A 19,058-nucleotide genomic window follows, 5' to 3' on the forward strand; every position below is an offset into this window, starting at 1 on the left:
TATCAGTCCTTGGTACAGACGTCTTGCTGTGCAGTTTCTGTTAGAAAGCCTGCCAAGGAACCATCCAACCTTTTGGGAAATGTATATAATAGCTGCTTAATTCAAGACAAAGTAGCACATTTGAGAGAAGGCTTTGAAAGAACACTGAATGAAGAAATTGCTTTCACTTGTCGTCTGTGCAGATGCAGTCTTGTCAGTTTTCCATTTTTAACATGAGATGAGCTTTAAACATGAGAAGTCGACTTTGGTCAAGTGTAATACTCAGTATTAAATGGTAGATACAAAAACTGAAGCGGGGACATAGCCATGAGTCTGTGGTCTGCTTGTGGCTGTGTCTCATGCGTGGGCTACTGTTACTGTGGGATAGTGAGACCTCACTCCCAATTCAGCTGTCTCTAGTGTCGGCCAGACACAGGAGACAGGGCCTTGAATATGTGCCTCTCATAAGTTGCCAGAGGGCTTGAGATGTTGTGACAAAAATGCAACCCACTCTGCTTGTCTCCTGGTCAGCCACTGAATCATCTGTGAAGATGAAGGTGAGCCCACTATTTGTCAACTATTGTGAGGGGGTGAACAGTGCGTGACTCAGCAGTGTTTAGGACACTTTCCTCTAAGCTAGTAAGATGAACCACCATCACTGCTGCACCAGTATTCAGAAGAGACACAAGTACTAGTTAAGCATAGGCACAGTATTTCTGAGCTGAGAAAAAATATCCAGTTATCAGTGCAGATGATTTTCCTATTTGCCATCTGTGTATTTTGAAACCAGATACCAGAACAAGGGCTGGATCAGTTTGTAAAAACGTACACTCACCAACTAACATCCTGTAATTGACAAGCCGTTAGCCAAAGGTTAAATAGTAATAAGTTAAAAAGAAAAAAACACGACACTATTGTTTCAACATCACAACCACTAAGCCCCTGTTTTGTTGTGTTGTAATCTTATTTAGTCACTGCTTACCAAATGCCTTCCCTGTAAATTTTTTAAAAACTGCACCCCATTGTCAAATGTGTAGGCTATAAAAAAAAGAAAATATTACTGTGACTTCATAACCCTGGATTAAGTAAAGGTTTGGCCATGTTTTAAGAGACTACAAAGCTTTTGCAATAAACTGGCTGACAGACCTGTGGCATCATTCATCTTCCCCCTGCTACTGATGTGAAGAGACCCACTGCTTGACAGTTACTGCTGGTTGGAAGCTGACTCTTGGTTTTCACTTCACTGTCTACAAGCATTCGCCTTTGCGTCCTTTTTAAGATGCACAGGAAATCAGGCTTTGCCTTTCTGTAACTAGCATTTATTTAGATGTGGTGTTAACAATTTGGTGATAAGTTATATGGAGCTCATTACCTGCTGTGGTTTAAGAGGGCACAAGATGACTGCTGGCAGAGAGTTTGCAGACATCTGCAAGTTTTTGTTCTGCTTGCTTAACAGGTTTTTGATTAATTGCTTTCCTCTAGTTCTAGATTTTCTTGTACTTATGGCGAATGGGCATTGTTGGTGAGCTTCATTCTTTCCACTCTGGCCTTTGCTTTGAAGTATCTGCTGTGTGTGAAGAGCTTTGGCGCACCCTCATGCAGACATACAATGACACTTGACACACATTGCAGTGGTTACTGAAATAATTACAGCATTTTATCAAAACATGCTTTCAAATGCAAAAGCAAATTGCATGTTGACAACTACAGTTGATAAAGGTGTGGAAGGAAGTAATAACTAGATTTGTAGAAAAAAAAAAGCTTTTTTGTTATTATGCACTAAAATGCCATAAGTAGTTTTTGTAGCAGAGATTCTGCCCCCTTTTTGACGACACTGAATTTGGCCGTTATGTCAGGGAAATAGGTGAAGCCAATCTTAGTCAATGGCCCCATTCGGAAATATGAAGACAAATCCCTTGGGTGATGTAATATGATACATTGTGCTCTTTAGGTATCTTGAGACAGTATTTTTTTTTTAAAAAACAAAACAAAAAACAACCCAACAACAAAATGCATAAATATGTAGCAGGGTTTCTAAGGTAAATTTAAACTTTTAACTTTGGTTGTTTTTTGTTTTTGGTAGAAATCTAGAAGAAAACATGGGCAGTGGAAAAGAATAACACATGGATTTTAATGTGGCCAAAACTGTGAAACTACCTGGGCTTTCAACTGACCAAATAGTGACCAAGCTAGAAAATCTCAGCTAGGAAACAGACTTTGAGTCCAAGGACTGTTTTGATAGTGGAACAAAGTGCCTTCACTTTAATGAGAGATTGCTTTGGAAGCAGTACACTCAGCACAGCACTTCACAAGTGTGGGCTATGTGGTAAAGTAGCCAGATGGAAAGTGCTCCTGAGTAGGGGAGAAAAAAAACAAGCCAAAAGTAACAGGGCTGTGCATTACTTGCCTAGCACTAGTTTCACTGTCAAGCATGGTGGTAGAAGCATGGCAGTGATTTTCCTAAATATGTGATAAGAAAAGATGAGAGCCAGCTATTGAAAATCTCTCTTGACTATCATTATGCTGTTGACATCCTTTTTTTATTTGTAACTATGCACTCATTTCCCAGCCATTGTTGGAATTGGTTGAAAATTGACTCCAAACTATACGCAGCCCAGAACCTTTCCAGAAATGTAACTACATCTCAGAATGACGTAGTAAAGGATTTCCAGGCCCTATAAACATGGCAACTTGATTTCAACAACAAAATGTGCTATATTGTAATTGTGTTGAGCTATTATTGCTTTGCAGTAGCTTCAGTTAAAAAGACTATTTTAAATTTATTAGCTCCAGCTGGATTGAAATGCACATAGAATCTCTGGACAGTAACAGTTGACCCAGTAGTATTTGGAGGTGGAATAAAAGAGTGATGGAAAGATGTAAAACATGTGGGATATACTGTCATTTATTTTCAGTTGATTATTATTTGTAGGGATGTCATGATACCAGAAATTTAGTACATCGTATGAATAGAATTACATGGTTTTAGTACCAAAGAAAATGATCTTTGCATAGAATTACACTCCTTTATTTAAAAAGTCATTTCAAATCGTTGAGACTATGGCAGTCAGTAATTTAAAATGTTATCATTATATTGTGTTTACCATAGCTGGAGAGTAGCCTAATGTTACAGTTACATAGTGAGAATAGTCAAATCTTCAAGTCAGGCTGTCAAAATAAAAAAGAGGAAGAGAGAAAATCCAAATCAGCTTAAGAAACAAACTGTACTGTAATTTATTTGGGATTTTTGCAAAACGGTGATCCCAACAGTGCACCCATTTAAATAGAATGCATCATTATTTTGCTCTGATAGTACTGCTGGTATAATAGTTAAGTTGATCAGGTATAAATTGCCTTTGTCTGCATATAGAAGTCACTGGTGAATTACTTTTTTTGTTTTTCTTATTGTCTGCATACCAGCATTTCAGTTCAGTTAGCTAATTGCTCAATTCTTATTATTGGCCAATTAACTTTTTAAATATGTAGATTTTGAAAGGTAAAAGTCTTGAATTCACAAATTTCAAACACCAATTATCCCCTCCACTGAATTGTGAAATATTCATATGTAGTTTGAAGACGACAATAAAAAAAAAAAGGTTGTCTGTTTTTTGTGCACTGTAATATAAATATATACTTGTATTTTTTTTTAATTGAAGTACAGATTAATATAGGTCAAAACCATTTAAAAGCTATTACTGTATATCATTTTATATAATGACTTAATGCAAAGCTCAAACACCCTGTCAGTCAGTAGTGTTTGGTCAGTATTGATGTGTGTTTAGAAAGGGATCATCTGATATCCTCGTGTTGGTGTTGTTCCCAGACCATCATGAAAATGTTGTTCCAGGTTCAACATTGCAAGTGACCAATCACATTGTTGTGACGTTATTCCTTTGCGCGCCAAGCCATTCGTGCATTTATGAAATTCCAATGTTGCAAGGACAATATCAATTCTGCTTACTGTTTATTAAAGGGTTACGGTTAGGGTTAGGGTCAGGGTCTGTTGATCGGCGGACAGAGGCGGTTTCACGCAGCTTAACTACAGTTTTTTTGTTTTACGCCGGTTTTTCCCGAAGTCGCAAAAGTATGACGTCACAACATTCTGATTGGTCACTTGCAATGTTGATCCTGGAACAACATTTAGTATGATGATCTGGGAACAACACCAACACGAGGATATCAAATCAACCGTTTAGAAATATGATGAGGCATAAAATAGAGAAATGAAAACTAATTAACTTTGTAAACAAGATGCCAGTGGAAGCTGTTGTGTAAATGAGATGTATGAATCTGTATGACTGACTGTGTGCTTTGGTAATGCTTTGTAGTTGCTCTAATACATATAACAGATTATCCTCTCTAAATTAATGGCACAGAGAAGAAGACGGTTATTTACAACAGTATGAAAACCTCTTTAAATGATTTTATTTTTCAGGGTCCCCCCCCCCCCTATCCCCTTATGTAACGTTTCCAGGGTATCCTGGAGGGTGGAGAATCATTAAATTGGTTTGAATCATCATTGCACACGCAAGTGTATGCCATCAGCTGCAGGGAGACTGCGTTAGTTCCTGGCTAGTTCCGACACTGGCAGGATTTTTCCCTGTGTCATTTGGCTCCTGCTTCCTGTCCACCCAGCTGCTATCTCGCATCAACACACAGTAAACAATTAAGAGGAACAAATAGTGAGAAACCTGAACTCTGAGTCACCAACGGCAGAAAAACGTCAGAGCTAACAGCCACAAACGCACAGAACAGCCCCATTCTCCTGGGTAATAAAACACAGCAGTGGCCACCTGTGTGACAGCGTGTGCGTACTGATCCTCAATCTCTTTGCATAGGGCTCATACTTGGATGCAGATCTTTATAGCAGTGAGAACAAGATATACTGCTTAACCTTTGGACACACTGGTTATATAAATTTGTGGCAGCTTAACTGAATTGTGTTGTTCCCTGTTGTGAATGTAACTGGGAAACCATTGCACATTACAGTGCTTAGTCATCTGTGTGAAAAGTAACCTTTGCAGCATCCTAGCACTTCTTCAGAGTCTGTCTACTTACAAATAAAGTCATCACGCTGTTGGTCTTTACTGCATCTGGACATTTAATACAGACAGCCAGCTTGGGTTGGAGATGGGCACAGAGGTTTTTGGAGCCAAGCAGTGACGTTGTGGATCTTTCTGCTTTGTTTTTTAAAAATAACTTTCTCCTTAATCTTTGTTGTTCTGCCATTGTCTGTGGTAGCACCTAGGCTGTGCTCAAATTATTAATTAATTCACTTGCACACTCATTCAATCACTATATAGTGTTGGCTGTATTGTAGGCTCACTAGGACATAACTGGAGACAATTGTTTATACATTTCAGACACTACATGTATGTACTGCTGCTGAGATTGTAGACCATGCGCACCTCAAACTTGCAACTAAAAAAGTAAAGTATGATGGAAACTGCAGGTGTAACTGCGTTATTATATAATAATAATAATAATACACTAATTATGAAAGAAAATTACCATTTCAAGTTGCAAATTGCAAATATTTCATAAGTAATCTACTTAAGTATGTATCACAAATGTATGTACAGTTTAGACTGAGCATTTAAAGTCTTGAATATGGCTCTCCTGTTTAAATCTGGCACCCAATGGGTGGGTAATATTTACAGTTGTATTTTTGAATGGCAAGACAAAATTTTTGAATTCCCTGCTTATTTACTGAGTAGTACATTATATGGTCAGGCAGATATAGTCCTGCAAAAGCTTTCAAATTTGGCACGCTGATTGGGGCTAAATCGGGATCTTACAGACTTGGACACCCGTAAATGATCAGAACATAAGGTATTGTATTGTTATTGCTCGGATTTGGGCATCTTCACAGCATTCTTGCGCCATATTTTATTTTCATTCAACATCCCATTTTGAAAAAGCGTCACTGGACCTCGGTTAACTGCTGAACTGCTTGAACCTGTCATTGCTGTTTGCAGCTATATTTGACAGTAGGATTTTAAGTTAAGCTTTACATCTGAGCTTCCTGGGGATGTAAGAGCTATGTTTGTGCATGACACGTGGCACTATCAAAAGAGGAACTTGTCTTATCTGAAAGTGATTTATCTTTTATGGTGTCGTTCCCCCGCCCCATTCTGCAAAGTCAGTTTATGCATTAAAAATGTTAGATGTAGTTATTCTCAAACTAGTAGTGTTTTTTTTTTTTTTTTTTTTTTTTTTTTTTCTGCTTCTTGTATATGTGGCAGGTTCTAAGGTCTCAAAAAAACGCACCAAATCCATTTGCTTGTTTCACTAATGGCAAGATGATGTTTTCAGTTTTGTTTTATTTTGTTTTAAATTCAGAGGATGATGAAGGATAAATGATTACAGATGAATAAGTAGATTTTGCCTTTTTGCGCTGTAGTGACTCTCCACTTAGTAAGCAGTTGTCCATAATTATTTTGTGTGGACACACAATAATGTCTACAAATTGCATGGTTGAATGACTGCAATATTTTAGATTAAAAAAATTAAAGGCAAGTGAAATCAAGCTGAAGGTTCACTATTCATATTTCACTTTGTGCTTTAGTCCATAACTGCCTGCAGGAAAAGGAAAAAGAATAAAGAAAAAAAAAATCCATAATTCAAAGAGTGTCAGCCTAATGATTATATCCATTTCTTTTTAGTGTGTGTGAACTGCATAAACTAAAGTTTACCTTTTGAAGTGTTTTTTATTTGATTTTGATGTTTTACAGTCAGATTGTGTGATTTTTGTTTTGTGGAAGAGTTTGTTGTACTCTTTGTTCAGCAGTGTCAGTGACGCAGAATATTGGGTAACTTGACATACGCTGATCAAGTGATCAGCACTGTCGCTTTAAGGAACGATCCATTTGGAGTAAATGAGGACAGATGTTAGTAAAGCACTGAGTACTTGCAAGCTGTGTGCGTTGTGTCACTATACAAATAATCTCTCGGTTTTGTTTCATTTTTGCTGCTTTCTGATCTTTAAAGACAGCACAAATGACACGAGGCTGGAATTGTCACAAATGCAGGAGCTCTGCAGTTGAACTCCTACCACCTCATCTCCGCTCAAATTGATCGGAGTATTAAGAGGATGTACGGCATGTTGCTCTGTGAATGGGAGAGAGAGACAGGGAGAGTATGAGGGGGAGGGAGAGAAGGGAGGGCGAGGGAAAGGGACTGTAGCGTAGTCGTATATGTCAGCCTCAGAAGCTGCGTGGGTCGCTCAGCTCCCTCACGCCATTGTTGTTGTTGTGAAAAAGAGAGAACAAAGGACTCCCCATGCTGTGGACCCCTTATACCTTTGCCGGCTCAGCTGTGCCATGATCACACCCTGATGGAATGCTCTTGAAATTAACCATATTAAGGAGCACAGCAGGCGTTAACTGAGCTGGCACGCAGTCAGTCACAGAGTCAAGAAGGGAACTGGAGAGGGAACTGAGGCATCATCTAAAGTCCTCCTTATTTTTGCTCCTGATTTCTTGGGCTCATCTGCCTCCTTTTCCGGAGAGTGGCTACTGCTGATAACGTTTCAATCCCTTCTGTGAAGGTTTGGCGTGGACATCGCTGTGGCTTATTTGTTGAAGGGGTTGCTGTGGATACTGACGGTAGGGAGGCTGCACTAGAGCCAGAGGCGAAAGTGAACAAGCCGCCTGCTGCAGAGAGAGACGCTGTTTGAGCAGATGCGGCTGAACCACGCTAAGCAAGCATGAGATTTATGAACTACTTTGTGTAAATGCTACGTCCAGTGCAAGAGACCGATCTCTATATTACTGCACTCCTCGCATCTTGTCAGTTTCTTCCTGGACTTTATGCAGGAGTTCATGGAAGTGGAGGATGTTAAAAGAAAACATCCAAGCCAGATGTGTTAGCATCGCAGGTCATGTGATTTCTCATGAGGGTTGGGTGAAATGGTGGAGGGTCTGATAGACCCTGGAGCATCTTTTCCTTTCTGTGACTGCGTGAACAGAGACGCTTGAATGAGAAAAAGCAATGCGGGCAACAGTAAGTAGCAGTCAAATCTTTCGCAAGCAAAATTTCCTTTGTTTGATTTTTATTGGCTGGCAGTGAATGTCACAGTATTGATTACAACAGTAATTTCCAGTGTAAAATTAAATGGGGGAGGAAATATCCTACAAAGCATATTTGCTTCAAATCAAAGAGAGTGTAAAACAAACATACACATGCAGCCGTCTCTGAAGTAGCGAGACTTTGATTCACTTAAACCTCCCTTGCCCCTCCCACCACCTCCATCATCTACGCTTGCTGCTGACGCTGCTTGTGTGGGTTTGTATGGACATATGAGGCTCTGTGTGGCAGGCAAAGGGCTCTTTCCTCTCCCTGCTGAGCACATGAATGGGAGCAGTGTCAGAGATGGAGGTGCTGATGATTTCAGTGCTTGAAGCGAACCATAGTCAAAGCCCTTTGCTAGAGGAGTGTAGATTCTATGACAGCGACTTCCACAAGAGTGAGGTAACTAGCTCCCACACACAGTGCCAGGCAACAAAAGCCTAGTTGCGCATGTTTCAGACTTTAAAAAGACAAGTTAACGGAATAATCAGTTTGTGATCTTGATATTTTCATTTTCTAACCTAAGCTAACCTGTTATTTAATTGAAAGGAGAAAAATAATGATTGTTATAAACTTACAATAACACTTTGGATGCAGCTCTTAAAAGAAAGGTTATATTGTCAGAGACCTTGAAGGTGATTAGAAATGTCTTTACAGACCAAAGTGTGCTTTTTAGTTTGTGCTTTCTTGGTTGTTGTTTTTTTTTTGCTTTTTTTTTTTTTCCTGGTCTTTTGTAAATGACATAAGCAGTGTGACTCATTGTCGGCTACGTAGCTGTGTCTTTTCTTAATCAACAAATTTGTCTTTCCTGTACATTTGATTTAGCTGTGGCGAGAAACTGTTTTCCAGCAAATTATATTTTATATTATCATATTGGTTTTTGTATTTTTTTTTTTTTAATACTTTTTTTTCTTTTTTACGATTGTGGTTTTTACCTTTTTGACTTTCCTGAATTATACCTTCTTTAGGGTATGAGACGGTTTAATTATTTTAAAGTTATTCATTAAGCATGGCACTTTTGTAGGTCATTCAGTATGCCTTCACTGAAATGAGAGTTTGAAACTCATATTTTTCTGTTTGTCATCTTGTTTGCTTTCTCACAGGTAATCCTGGTGCAAGTAAACCCAGGTGAGGCCTTTACTATTCGACGAGAGGATGGTCAGTTTCAGTGTATCACAGGTAAGAAGAAGCGTTGATCTTTTTAGTCTAAATTTTTATCTGTGTTGTCTAATATGACATAACGTTCAGTTAAGTCAGTCTTAACTTTTTTTTTTTTTTTTTTTTTTTTTACCTCACTGGATGTTTTTCACCCGTCTTTATTCATTAATGCATAGAGACAAAAAAAAAACAAAACGTATTTTCTCAGTTCTGTTTTTTGCCTTTAAAAATTAGTTCATACAATGTCATCTGTTAATCTATTTTTGGAATACAATAGTTTCCCCAGCATTTTAAAGAGATAATTAGGCGTTGTGTTTGACTATGTGTTTTCTGCATAGATAACACGGCAACAGTATTAGATCAAGGTTTAATTTTCATCATAACCTTGTACATATGAATACATATAAAATGTTAAAGCTTCAAACTCATTCATTTGCAGCAGAAATCATCAACAGCTAATGAAAAATAAGGCACCTGCATGACTGTCACTCAACTGAAGAGCCTTTTCTGGCATTTGGTAGAGAAGGCGTGGCTGTCAGATAATCATATTAATCTTCACTCTGCATCACGTTTACAAAGAGAAAATGAAAGTTGAAATGTTTGGATAAACTTAGCCTTGGGAAAACTAGAGACCTAGAGGGGAGTAGGACAAAGGGAGATTAAGTTGAGCCTAAAGTCAAAGTTGGGCTGGTAAATCTGATCATTCTACTTGTATGTTCGTCATTTAAGTCATGGTGGTTGGTAGTGGTACATTTAACTGCTTCATATCTTAAAGCATGCATAATATTTTCCACCGTTACGTATGTAAATGGGGTGGAAAAATTACTATAGGAGGGGTTGTATTGAATTACAGGGTTGCAGTAGTGTTAATAAAGTGCTTGATGAGTGCGTTTTTTTTTTTTTTTGTTTTTTTTTCTCAGGATATGGTAATCTGATTAACACAGATTCTGTTCTTGTCAGTTATTTCCTTTATGTGGAGTCATTCAGCTTGGTTTTTTCGCCTTGAAAGAGAGGAAGTTGGTGAGGATGCAGTGACGTATTTTTACTGAAAAAATATCAGAATGGTAGTCATGTGTCATAGCTCTCAGCTTGCTCAGTGCCATAATTGCACGTATAGTTTCAGTTACAACAGTGACTAGTTCAAAGAATGGCATATGACAAGATGTTTTTAAGACAAATATCTTTAAACGTGCTTAAAGGACAGATTCTTGTTCTGTAGTATGTGATGTACATGTGGTCATGCAAGTATTATTTAAGTGTGTTTTGTTTACTATAATCATTCCATCTGTCTTTAAAGTTAATAAGAGGCTTCAGCATTCTGAGACTGTTGAATCAAATGGGTATCTTCCAAAGGTACCGTGGTTTAAGTATGAAGTTCTTTATTTTCTTCATCTGGACACTGTTTTCCTTGTCAATATGGCAGCAAGAGGATAACATGAACAATTAGATGCCTACTGAAAAGCACAGTTAGTTTGGAAGGTATTCATTTGACTTGTCAAACTCAGACTGCTGAACGCTCCTATTACGTTTGCTGAACTTTAGAAGAGAGCTTTTTTTAAAAAAATTTTTTATATTTAATCAAAGCCTTCAGACTTTGTCCCTCATCACTTGAATTACACATAAGGAAGAGACCTGTGACCATTGTAAACGGGAGCAGTGATTAAAGCAAGCAAAACCGGTTTTGTGTACTCATACGATCACATGTACTGTTTTTAGAAGACTTAAAAATGAGTGAGCCTATTGTTTAACACAACAAACTAACAAAAAAGATGTTAACAAAATGTGCATTATTTATACGAATCTAGCATGAGAAATGCTTGATTACGCTCAGTTAATATGTAATTTTGTTCTCTTTATATTCTTCTCCCTCATCTCATTAAAAATCCATTGTCCTGATGAATGGTGCATCTGTAATCTATATATCATAATGTTAAAGAAAAATATGGCATAATTACAGTGTTTAGTAGAGGGCTTGGGGCAAAAGATGTTTGAGTAAGATGTGTTACTCATGCTTATTTGTCCTGATGGCATTTCCTTTTCCACAATTGTTGGTGATTACGCTGGCTTTGTGACAGCAACAATGAAGTCTAGCCCTAACGTGTTGCTGACAGTGTGAAGGAGGGGGAAAAAGTGCCAGCGTAGTTGTAGGAGGGAGCGTCGTGGTACCATAATTATAAATGATAAATTGTAGTTGCCCGGAGAAAACATTGATCTGAAAATGATTTGCTTTGTTTATGGCTTGGTACACGGGACATCCTGCCCTGTATTGACATTTCCTCGAGCTCATAGCCACTCTTGCGTTCTCTCTCTCCAATTGTGAATTTGATATGATAAGGAAAAAGATGTTAACATAGTGTGATTAATTTCTGATACCCTTTGTGACCCCATTAAAGGCATTCAGCATTGTAGGACACATTTAATGATTTCCATATAGACTGCTGCTTACTGTCTCATTGTGTCTGGGCCTTTTGTCTATACCATGTGGCATATAGAAATAACTATGAGATGACATGCCCCAGGGATCTATAGTTAAATGACAAAGGAGTTATAGAAAGTGATACTGCCCAGCCAGGAAGCCATAATACAATGTGCTCACAGCAGGGGCTCTTCTCCCTACTCCTCTCTTCTGAGTTCTCACACCAGTCCCCCATTATGAGCTTAGTAAACCTTCCTAATAGGGAGCAAGCATGCATAGTTTCCATCAGAGGAGAAACAAGGAGCTGAGAGGTGCCACATAGATCAGTGTGACTGCTACTAACTGGCCTGTCACAGGGTGCACTCATCTCTCTGTGACGTGAATAGAGGGATGACTCACCGCTTGCAGTGCAAGGAGGGAGGAAGAAGTGTGTGTGTGTGTGTGTGTGTGTGTGTGTGTGTGTGTGTGTGTGTGTGTCTGTTTGTGCTTGCAGGCATGCATGCATGCATGCATGTATGTGCTGGTTGATTGGGTTGTTTTTTGTTTTGTTTTCCCCCTCCCTTGTTTGTTCAGAACAACCCATACAACACAACAATATCTCTGTTCACTTAAGTGTTTAATGTGCACGTGTATGCTTCCATCTTTAACCCTGGTGTGTATGATGGTATCACAAAGCCAAAAGGATCTGGCTTACGCACTTTTTGCTTTATACGACATCATTTTGTGTGCTCATATATTCACATATTTTTAGCAGCTTAATGTGCACAATTTCTGTGTGTTAGGGCATGGCAGCCAGGTTAATAGGAACGCACAGTCTTGTTAAATGTCGTTTATAGAAGGCGTTTGCCTTTTTGCTAAGTTGGAGGCGGGACCTGAGATGATAGAATCTAATTGGAGTGGCCATTTACTGTGCTTGTGTTGGGTAACTTTCTTGCCACAAGGAGAGTGGACATGCCCTCACAGTTTCAGGCCAGCACTCCCTAATTTGGCTTTCTCTTTACCTACTTCTAGATGCCAAATCTAGACGTAGATGAAGAAAGCTGCATCACTGGAATCTGTAGCCACCTGATAAGCTTGGTGACAGATGAGGCAAGTCAGCTTCAGGACCACTAGGTTGATTAGATCCACTTCTTTATGTGATATAGCCTTGCGGTGATTCACCATCACTTTGGATGATTCAGTCGGTGGTTTATGGCATAAAGCTCTGTCTAGTTCTACAGGGCTTATTGAACCTGATAGTGATTTGCCATTTTTTTTCACAAAAAATCAGTCATTTTGGTATTGTGACGGGAAGCTAAAAATAGTGTGCACAGACCTTCATGTTACTGAGCAGACACACACCTTACTCAGTTTGATTATTCAGTCCTTCTGCTTACGTGTCCCTTATCTCCGCTGAGGCTGTCTCACAGCTATGAAACACTTCACTTCACTTCATTTCTGATGATCTGCAGGTGTCTTTAGTCTTTCTTTTTCCCTATTGAAGAAAGTTACATCTATCATATCCTGTGCCTTAAACTGTCTACACTGTATACTATGGTGTAGTCCGTTTTGAGACTGTTTTGATGACAATCTATGTTCAAGAAGTTCTACGAAAATAATTCCTATGATTTGAGTTTTTGGGGTTGAGTTAATTTGATCCACTTCACTTGCAGTATCATCAACTTGAATTTTTTGAGCTTGTTAGTGCATACTAACCTTCAGAAAAACTGTTTCAGATAGGCTACCCTAGAAAACTGTATGTATGTAACCATCACGTTTTTTCCCCCCAACAACAGGAAAAAAAAACATTAAATGAGAATTTCAAATATGGATTATACTTTTTCTGTCGCTGCTTAATTTTCCACCACCTCTTTAGGTGTAATTTATACTTCAGTGTTAAATCTATATGGAGTCTATGATGTAATCTACACTAGTGTCTACTGCTGTTGCTGAAATTTAAACTGGTGTGCCTGCACTTAGGCAGTTTGTCTCTTCAAATTAAAGCATTCTCCTCCTGTCTACCTGAAAAAATGGTGGCAGAAGAAGTGGCCGCTGGAAATGTTTAGAATGAAACAATGGTAATGAATGAACCCATCGTAATTGGTGCAACATTGGTCCAACATTACTCAGTCTTCGACTGAGTAGCTAAGGCCATCATGAAACGGTTGCTGGTGGCACAGGCTACCAGCAACCAGTAGTCAGCCTATTATTTTAACTGGAAATAAACAGAAATTTGGATGAATTGCATCATTTAAAATTAAAACCCATGTGAACAGCTGTAGTTGGACTTCTTTTCATACACAACACCCTTTCCCAAACCACAGCCATCACATATGGTTTACAGGATTGGGCTGCAAACATCAAACACATTAGCACTATTTTTATGCTCATCACCTCCCCCACCTAACTCCAAGGACATGTACACAAACATGTGGATGCAGACAGTTCATTCACAGCTTCTGCAGTGAGTAGCTCTAAGAATGACTGAGCTTGTGAGTCATTCTCCCGCTGCTGCGTTGATACCAAGGGAAAGGGGTAAAGAGGATATGATGGGGGGGGTGTCAACTTAACCCCACCCTCCACCCCCGTTTAGGCAGTTGGGGGATGTCCATAGCAATAAGATGGTTGCATGTCTCTTAAGCTGTTTTTGTGTTTGGGAAATTATCATTTCAGACATCATAACTTTATGTCAGGAAACTGTTTTTAAAGTGGAATCTTTATTTCCTGAACATAGTCAGATAATTCATTATTTACAAAAAAGTGCCCCCTGTAGTCATGGCCCCTCTCTTGTTCTGGTTTAGTCTGGCTTACAGCAGTATAAGCCTCTGATGTTCTGTAATAAGCACAAGCATGAAGGTTACTGACTCCCTCCCTTCCTGTAAACGTCATTCATACCGGTGGGGGCTGCAAGACTCACACAGATGCCTTAACATTTTTAGGATATTCAGATTAACTTTACAAATACCCAAGAAAATGTCTATTTTTTTTCTTAAAATGTTCAATTGTTTACAGCTTCCTCAAGTTCTGGTTTGCACAGTTCCCTCTCCTTTTTTTCTCCTCCTCTATCTGGATAGATTGGTGATGGTTGGATGCTAGCAGGCATGTTTTGGATCAGCACTGTGTCTGAGGATGGGTGTACACATGCAGCCTTTGTAATCTGATAATAAAATGTTGCGCTTGCTATAAATTACTGCCTTCTTAATTTGATGAAAGATATTTCCCGCCTAAAAGAAAAATGCTATATCATGCAAAAAAGGGAACAATTTGCCACAGTGTCATCACTAAAAATTCAGGTTATGGTTTTAAGTTCTAATTATTACTTTTTGGGATTATTGACAGTTCAGTACTTCCTTTTCCCTTGCTTGGGTGTAATTATTATCCACTGTCAGTAAGTGTTCTTGCATCCCCTGCCTACCCTAACTCTCCTCTTTATTTGCTGATAGAGACAATTTATTAGCTCTAATTAATCAAGCCCACTTCATCTTTATAGGACCACAGTTCATCGTGTTGCCAGTGAGAGCTCATTGAGAGCGCCCATATGAAAATACTGACTGTTGTTCCCTCTGAATGCTTTCCTGGATTTTTACACTTGTCTCTTAACCCAAACAGACTCTATGTAGCTTATCTGCTTCTTTGTAGTCTTCAAATGTAATTGAGGGTTCATCGTACATCGGATTAAACCTGACAGTTTGCTTGTATTATAGCAAGCAAATTTTATAATCTATTATTTCAACACCACGTCTGCCAAGTTTTGTATTTTTGCAGCATGCATGTGAAGTTCCGCTTGACTGTTTTTGTTATTGAGCCCCATTTTAAGACAAGCGGAAACAGGTGGGTGCTCAAAGGGCCTCAGCTCATTTTTGTGTATGTGAACATGTATGCGGCCTTTTGAAAAGTCTTTAACTCCTAGAGGAATACTGATACTTTCTTTTTTCTTAATGAGTTTTTCTTTTTTCTGTGGCAACTTCCTCTGGAAGGCTGGCACTTCATGGCCACGTCAGCACAACCAGTGCTTCGGTTGACTCAGGGGGAGGAGGGGGGTGGGGATGTGGCCTTTTTTTTTTTTTTTTCTTCAAATAATCTGATCTTTGTCAGCACGCGTGCGTCAGTTTGATGTAAAAAGAGTGGGTGTCTCCCCCTATTTTCCACCCTGCTTCTCACATCGTGGACTTCTATCCTGCCTCTCTTACCTTGTACTTTCTAGCCCATGCACTCCAAGTTGGTAGACACAAAGCTTTTCATTCTGTGTGAACAACGTATAGCATGCTAATGAGATTAATCAGATTTCCTGTTCCTCAGCATCAGAGGCACTAACTAGAATTGCTTTAGGCAGTTGTTAGGCTGATGTGCTGCTTAGTACTGAGTGGCATAACAGATTTTTCTTAAAAGTGAGTAGAGTTCACAATGCAGCCCTTGAACTCCTACTCAAATTATATTGTTAATCTAAAAATCTATGATGGCTGAGCCAGTGTGACTGGCTTCATTCAGACAAAGTCTCCTCATGTTACCTGAATTTTTGTCCTTGCACAGCCTGTGTTCTTAGGCAGGGAAATGACTCACTGCCTGTTTGCCCTTTTGACTTCAGTATAAAAGGCCTATCTTCTGTTTGTCTTATTCAAGAAAGTTTATTAGCAGGGAGCAGGTGCCCTGCAAAATCATGGGCTTACGTAGTTGGGTCTCCTGGAGGCTACTGTTGATGCATTTAGTCTTGGCTCGGTACACTGGGTCAGTGGGGTAAAATTCTTTGTAACCCTTTGTATAGCAAATAATACCAGAAAGGGGATGTGAGTATGATTCAATTCTAAGCTGTCGTACTACTTTTCTTTGTAAAGTGATGCAAACGCGTCATGATCAGCTATAGATTAAAGTTAACATTTCTGTCTACCCATATGGACATTTACCTTCTCTTATCATGTATTCATGACTTTTCTCCCCTCTCACATTTCTCCCACAGCCTGTAGAATAATATACAAGCATAGAAATGATCACATTTACTTCCTTTCCTGATAGCAACAGCAATATCACCAAAGCTGTGCAACATTCACACACGGATTGACCTACACAGATAAAGACTGCTGTGTCAGCTTCGATGGTGCAGCATTACTTTTCTCACAAAACAAAGTTGCTCGACTGCCTCTCAAACATTACCCGCCTCTGTGTTGAGCTGCTGATTACAACTGTGAACTCTGGACCTGTTATTCTGTGTTGAGATTTTATCTGTTTACACTTAACTAAATGCTACTACAGTCTAAAGCAACAGCCTCACAGTTACTGTAATTTGGTCCCGAATGTATTAACGGCAATGCTTCTGTTATTTGGAAGTAATAGTGGTGGAAATATCCAAAACAGGTAGCTGGCAAACTGGCAGCTGTTCCTATTTGTGCTCGTACTTGCTGTTAATCTTCCTTGAGACCTGGAGGCTGGACTTAGTGCTGAAGGAGGGCAGTGCTAAGTGTTAGTGGGAGTGTGGCAGGCTATAGTCCTAGACACGTTAGAATTAGAATAGCTTTTGCCTCTTATTACTCTTTTGACAAAATGAGTGAAAATGCTTAATCAAGCAATCTCTTTTGCTCTCCTCCATGACATATGGCATTGGGGGGCGTTTGTCTTTGGTCTGTAAGAAGAGAAATGTGTGAATGTGCAAACTTGGCTGAGAGGTCTCTTTCTTTCTCCAAGGCTTTTTGCTGAGCTGTCTCTTCTCTGAGCTGAGCTAAGCCGTTGAACTGCCCCCCACAACAGAGCAGGAAACTTTGTTCCTCAGCACTTTTGGAAAGTGGTTTTCTTGCATTTGCCAGGATTTTTAAAAATGTGTTTTGGGCCTTTTTTCTCATAGGTATTAAGAAAATACTTATTGAAAATGCATCTGGTTTAGAAAAACAAATCATATACAGGGATATTCCTCTTACAGAGGTGCAGCTTTAGTTAAAACTGCCTGTGCATGGGAATTTTAAGTAGCTGAATGTGAGAAGTTTTTCTGACTTAGATTTAAGTAAAGTGTGTTTATTATTTCTATAGAAGTTTTAAGGTAAATGGCCGCATTGTTGACTTTACTAATTGAGTGTAGTCTTCTGTAAATAAAGCCCTGACCCTTCAGTTAAAAAATGTAAATTGGGGGCTCTGGCTTAGTTTTGATCACTCATTCATTGCTGCGTGGCATGTCGGAAATGTGCTACATTTGTGGATTGTGGTTCTGGTTTGCCATAGCTGTTGGGCTTGTATTAAACTTAAGCCCCATGTATTACAGTGTTTATCCTGAGGGAAGGTGTTTGATCTTGCGCCTTTCTAACTTCTTCGTAGGTCCTGCTCAGGTTCCCATGATGTCTCCAAATGGTTCAGTGCCTCCAATCTATGTGCCTCCTGGATACATTTCACAGGTAGCCATTCATGCGCTATTTCCATCCCAGTGTTTCTGATTGGCATCTTATCATTCTGAGAGTAGCTTTGATATCTGCTTTCAATGCTATTGTTTTCCCCCCCTTAGATCATAGAAGAGAACGGAGTGCGGCGGGTTCTGGTTTTACCTCAGCAACCAGAGTTCCACCCAGGGGGGCACTCCCCTCTCCACCATCCTCCTCCACCACCCCATGCCCACCTGCCTGCCTTCATCCCACACCCTGCCATGATGCCCCCTCCACATCACCTGTATACAGGCATGGCAGGGGGCGTGGGCGACATGAGCTCCCAGTACATCTCTCAGTACCATCCAGCTCATATTTACCCAGAGCAGGGTGAGTTGGAGTCAGGAGTCCCTGGATATACTGTTATACTTGTTGTGTTGTTTGTTTTTGTATTTGTTCTCAGCACTTTATTTGGATAGGCTGGTTACACACTAATGGCATGAGTCAACTCTTACTCTTTTAGTTGCTTAATCTAAGAGAATTACTTCACTTTCATCATGTGCATTTGCATGTCCGTCTTATAAGAATAATGTTTTTGTGCCACAGTCTCTACAGATTCTCACTCCCAACATGGACGTCCATCGTTGGTTCACAGAGATGACAGAACTAGCAAAACACATGAACGTCTGCAGAAGAAACTGAAGGAGCGTCAAGGAGGAGGGCAGGTGAAGGACAGCCCTCCCTCGTCACCACAGAAGTCCTGCAACAGTCCCCCAACGGTGGACATTCATAACGGTATTGGAGGGAAAGGGCTGGAGGCAGAGCAGGGGCAACTTAGGCACACAGTGTCCTCTCCTGACAAGCAGACAGGCAAGCGAAAAATTGGAGAGTCAGCAGGTAAGAGTATTAAAGGGTGGAGGTTTATCATAGGTTTTGGGTTTTAGCATGGTATTTGGGAAAACTAATAGCTGGGCAAAGGTGATACTATTTAATCAGTCACGTTTTAATGTGCAGGAAGAATAGTTTCACATTGTGACCTGATGGAGATTGCTACAATGTAGAAACAATCCACTACTAATAATGAAGCATTTAAAAAACCGTTACAATATTTTTCAAGA

General features: G+C 39.5%; 1 protein-coding gene across 3 annotated transcripts in view; it reads left to right on the forward strand.

Annotated features, from left to right (window-relative positions):
- Positions 1–19,058, forward strand: part of fndc3a (fibronectin type III domain containing 3A) — a 47,181-nt gene that overhangs the window by 11,394 nt on the left and 16,729 nt on the right. For 2 of the 3 annotated variants that reach the window (XM_085379305.1, XM_085379306.1), the window contains exons 3-6: positions 9,153–9,228; positions 17,900–17,976; positions 18,084–18,330; positions 18,547–18,837. In XM_085379305.1, the coding sequence (XP_085235431.1) occupies positions 9,153–9,228; positions 17,900–17,976; positions 18,084–18,330; positions 18,547–18,837 (691 nt within the window). The remainder of the gene's footprint in view (positions 1–9,152; positions 9,229–17,899; positions 17,977–18,083; positions 18,331–18,546; positions 18,838–19,058) is intronic. The other variant, XM_085379307.1, reaches the window with a different exon arrangement.

Source organism: Rhamphochromis longiceps, linkage group LG14 (assembly GCF_057381845.1).
Source record: "Rhamphochromis longiceps isolate RC_006_pf linkage group LG14, R_longiceps_female_GT1.1, whole genome shotgun sequence".
NCBI lineage: Eukaryota > Metazoa > Chordata > Actinopteri > Cichliformes > Cichlidae > Rhamphochromis > Rhamphochromis longiceps.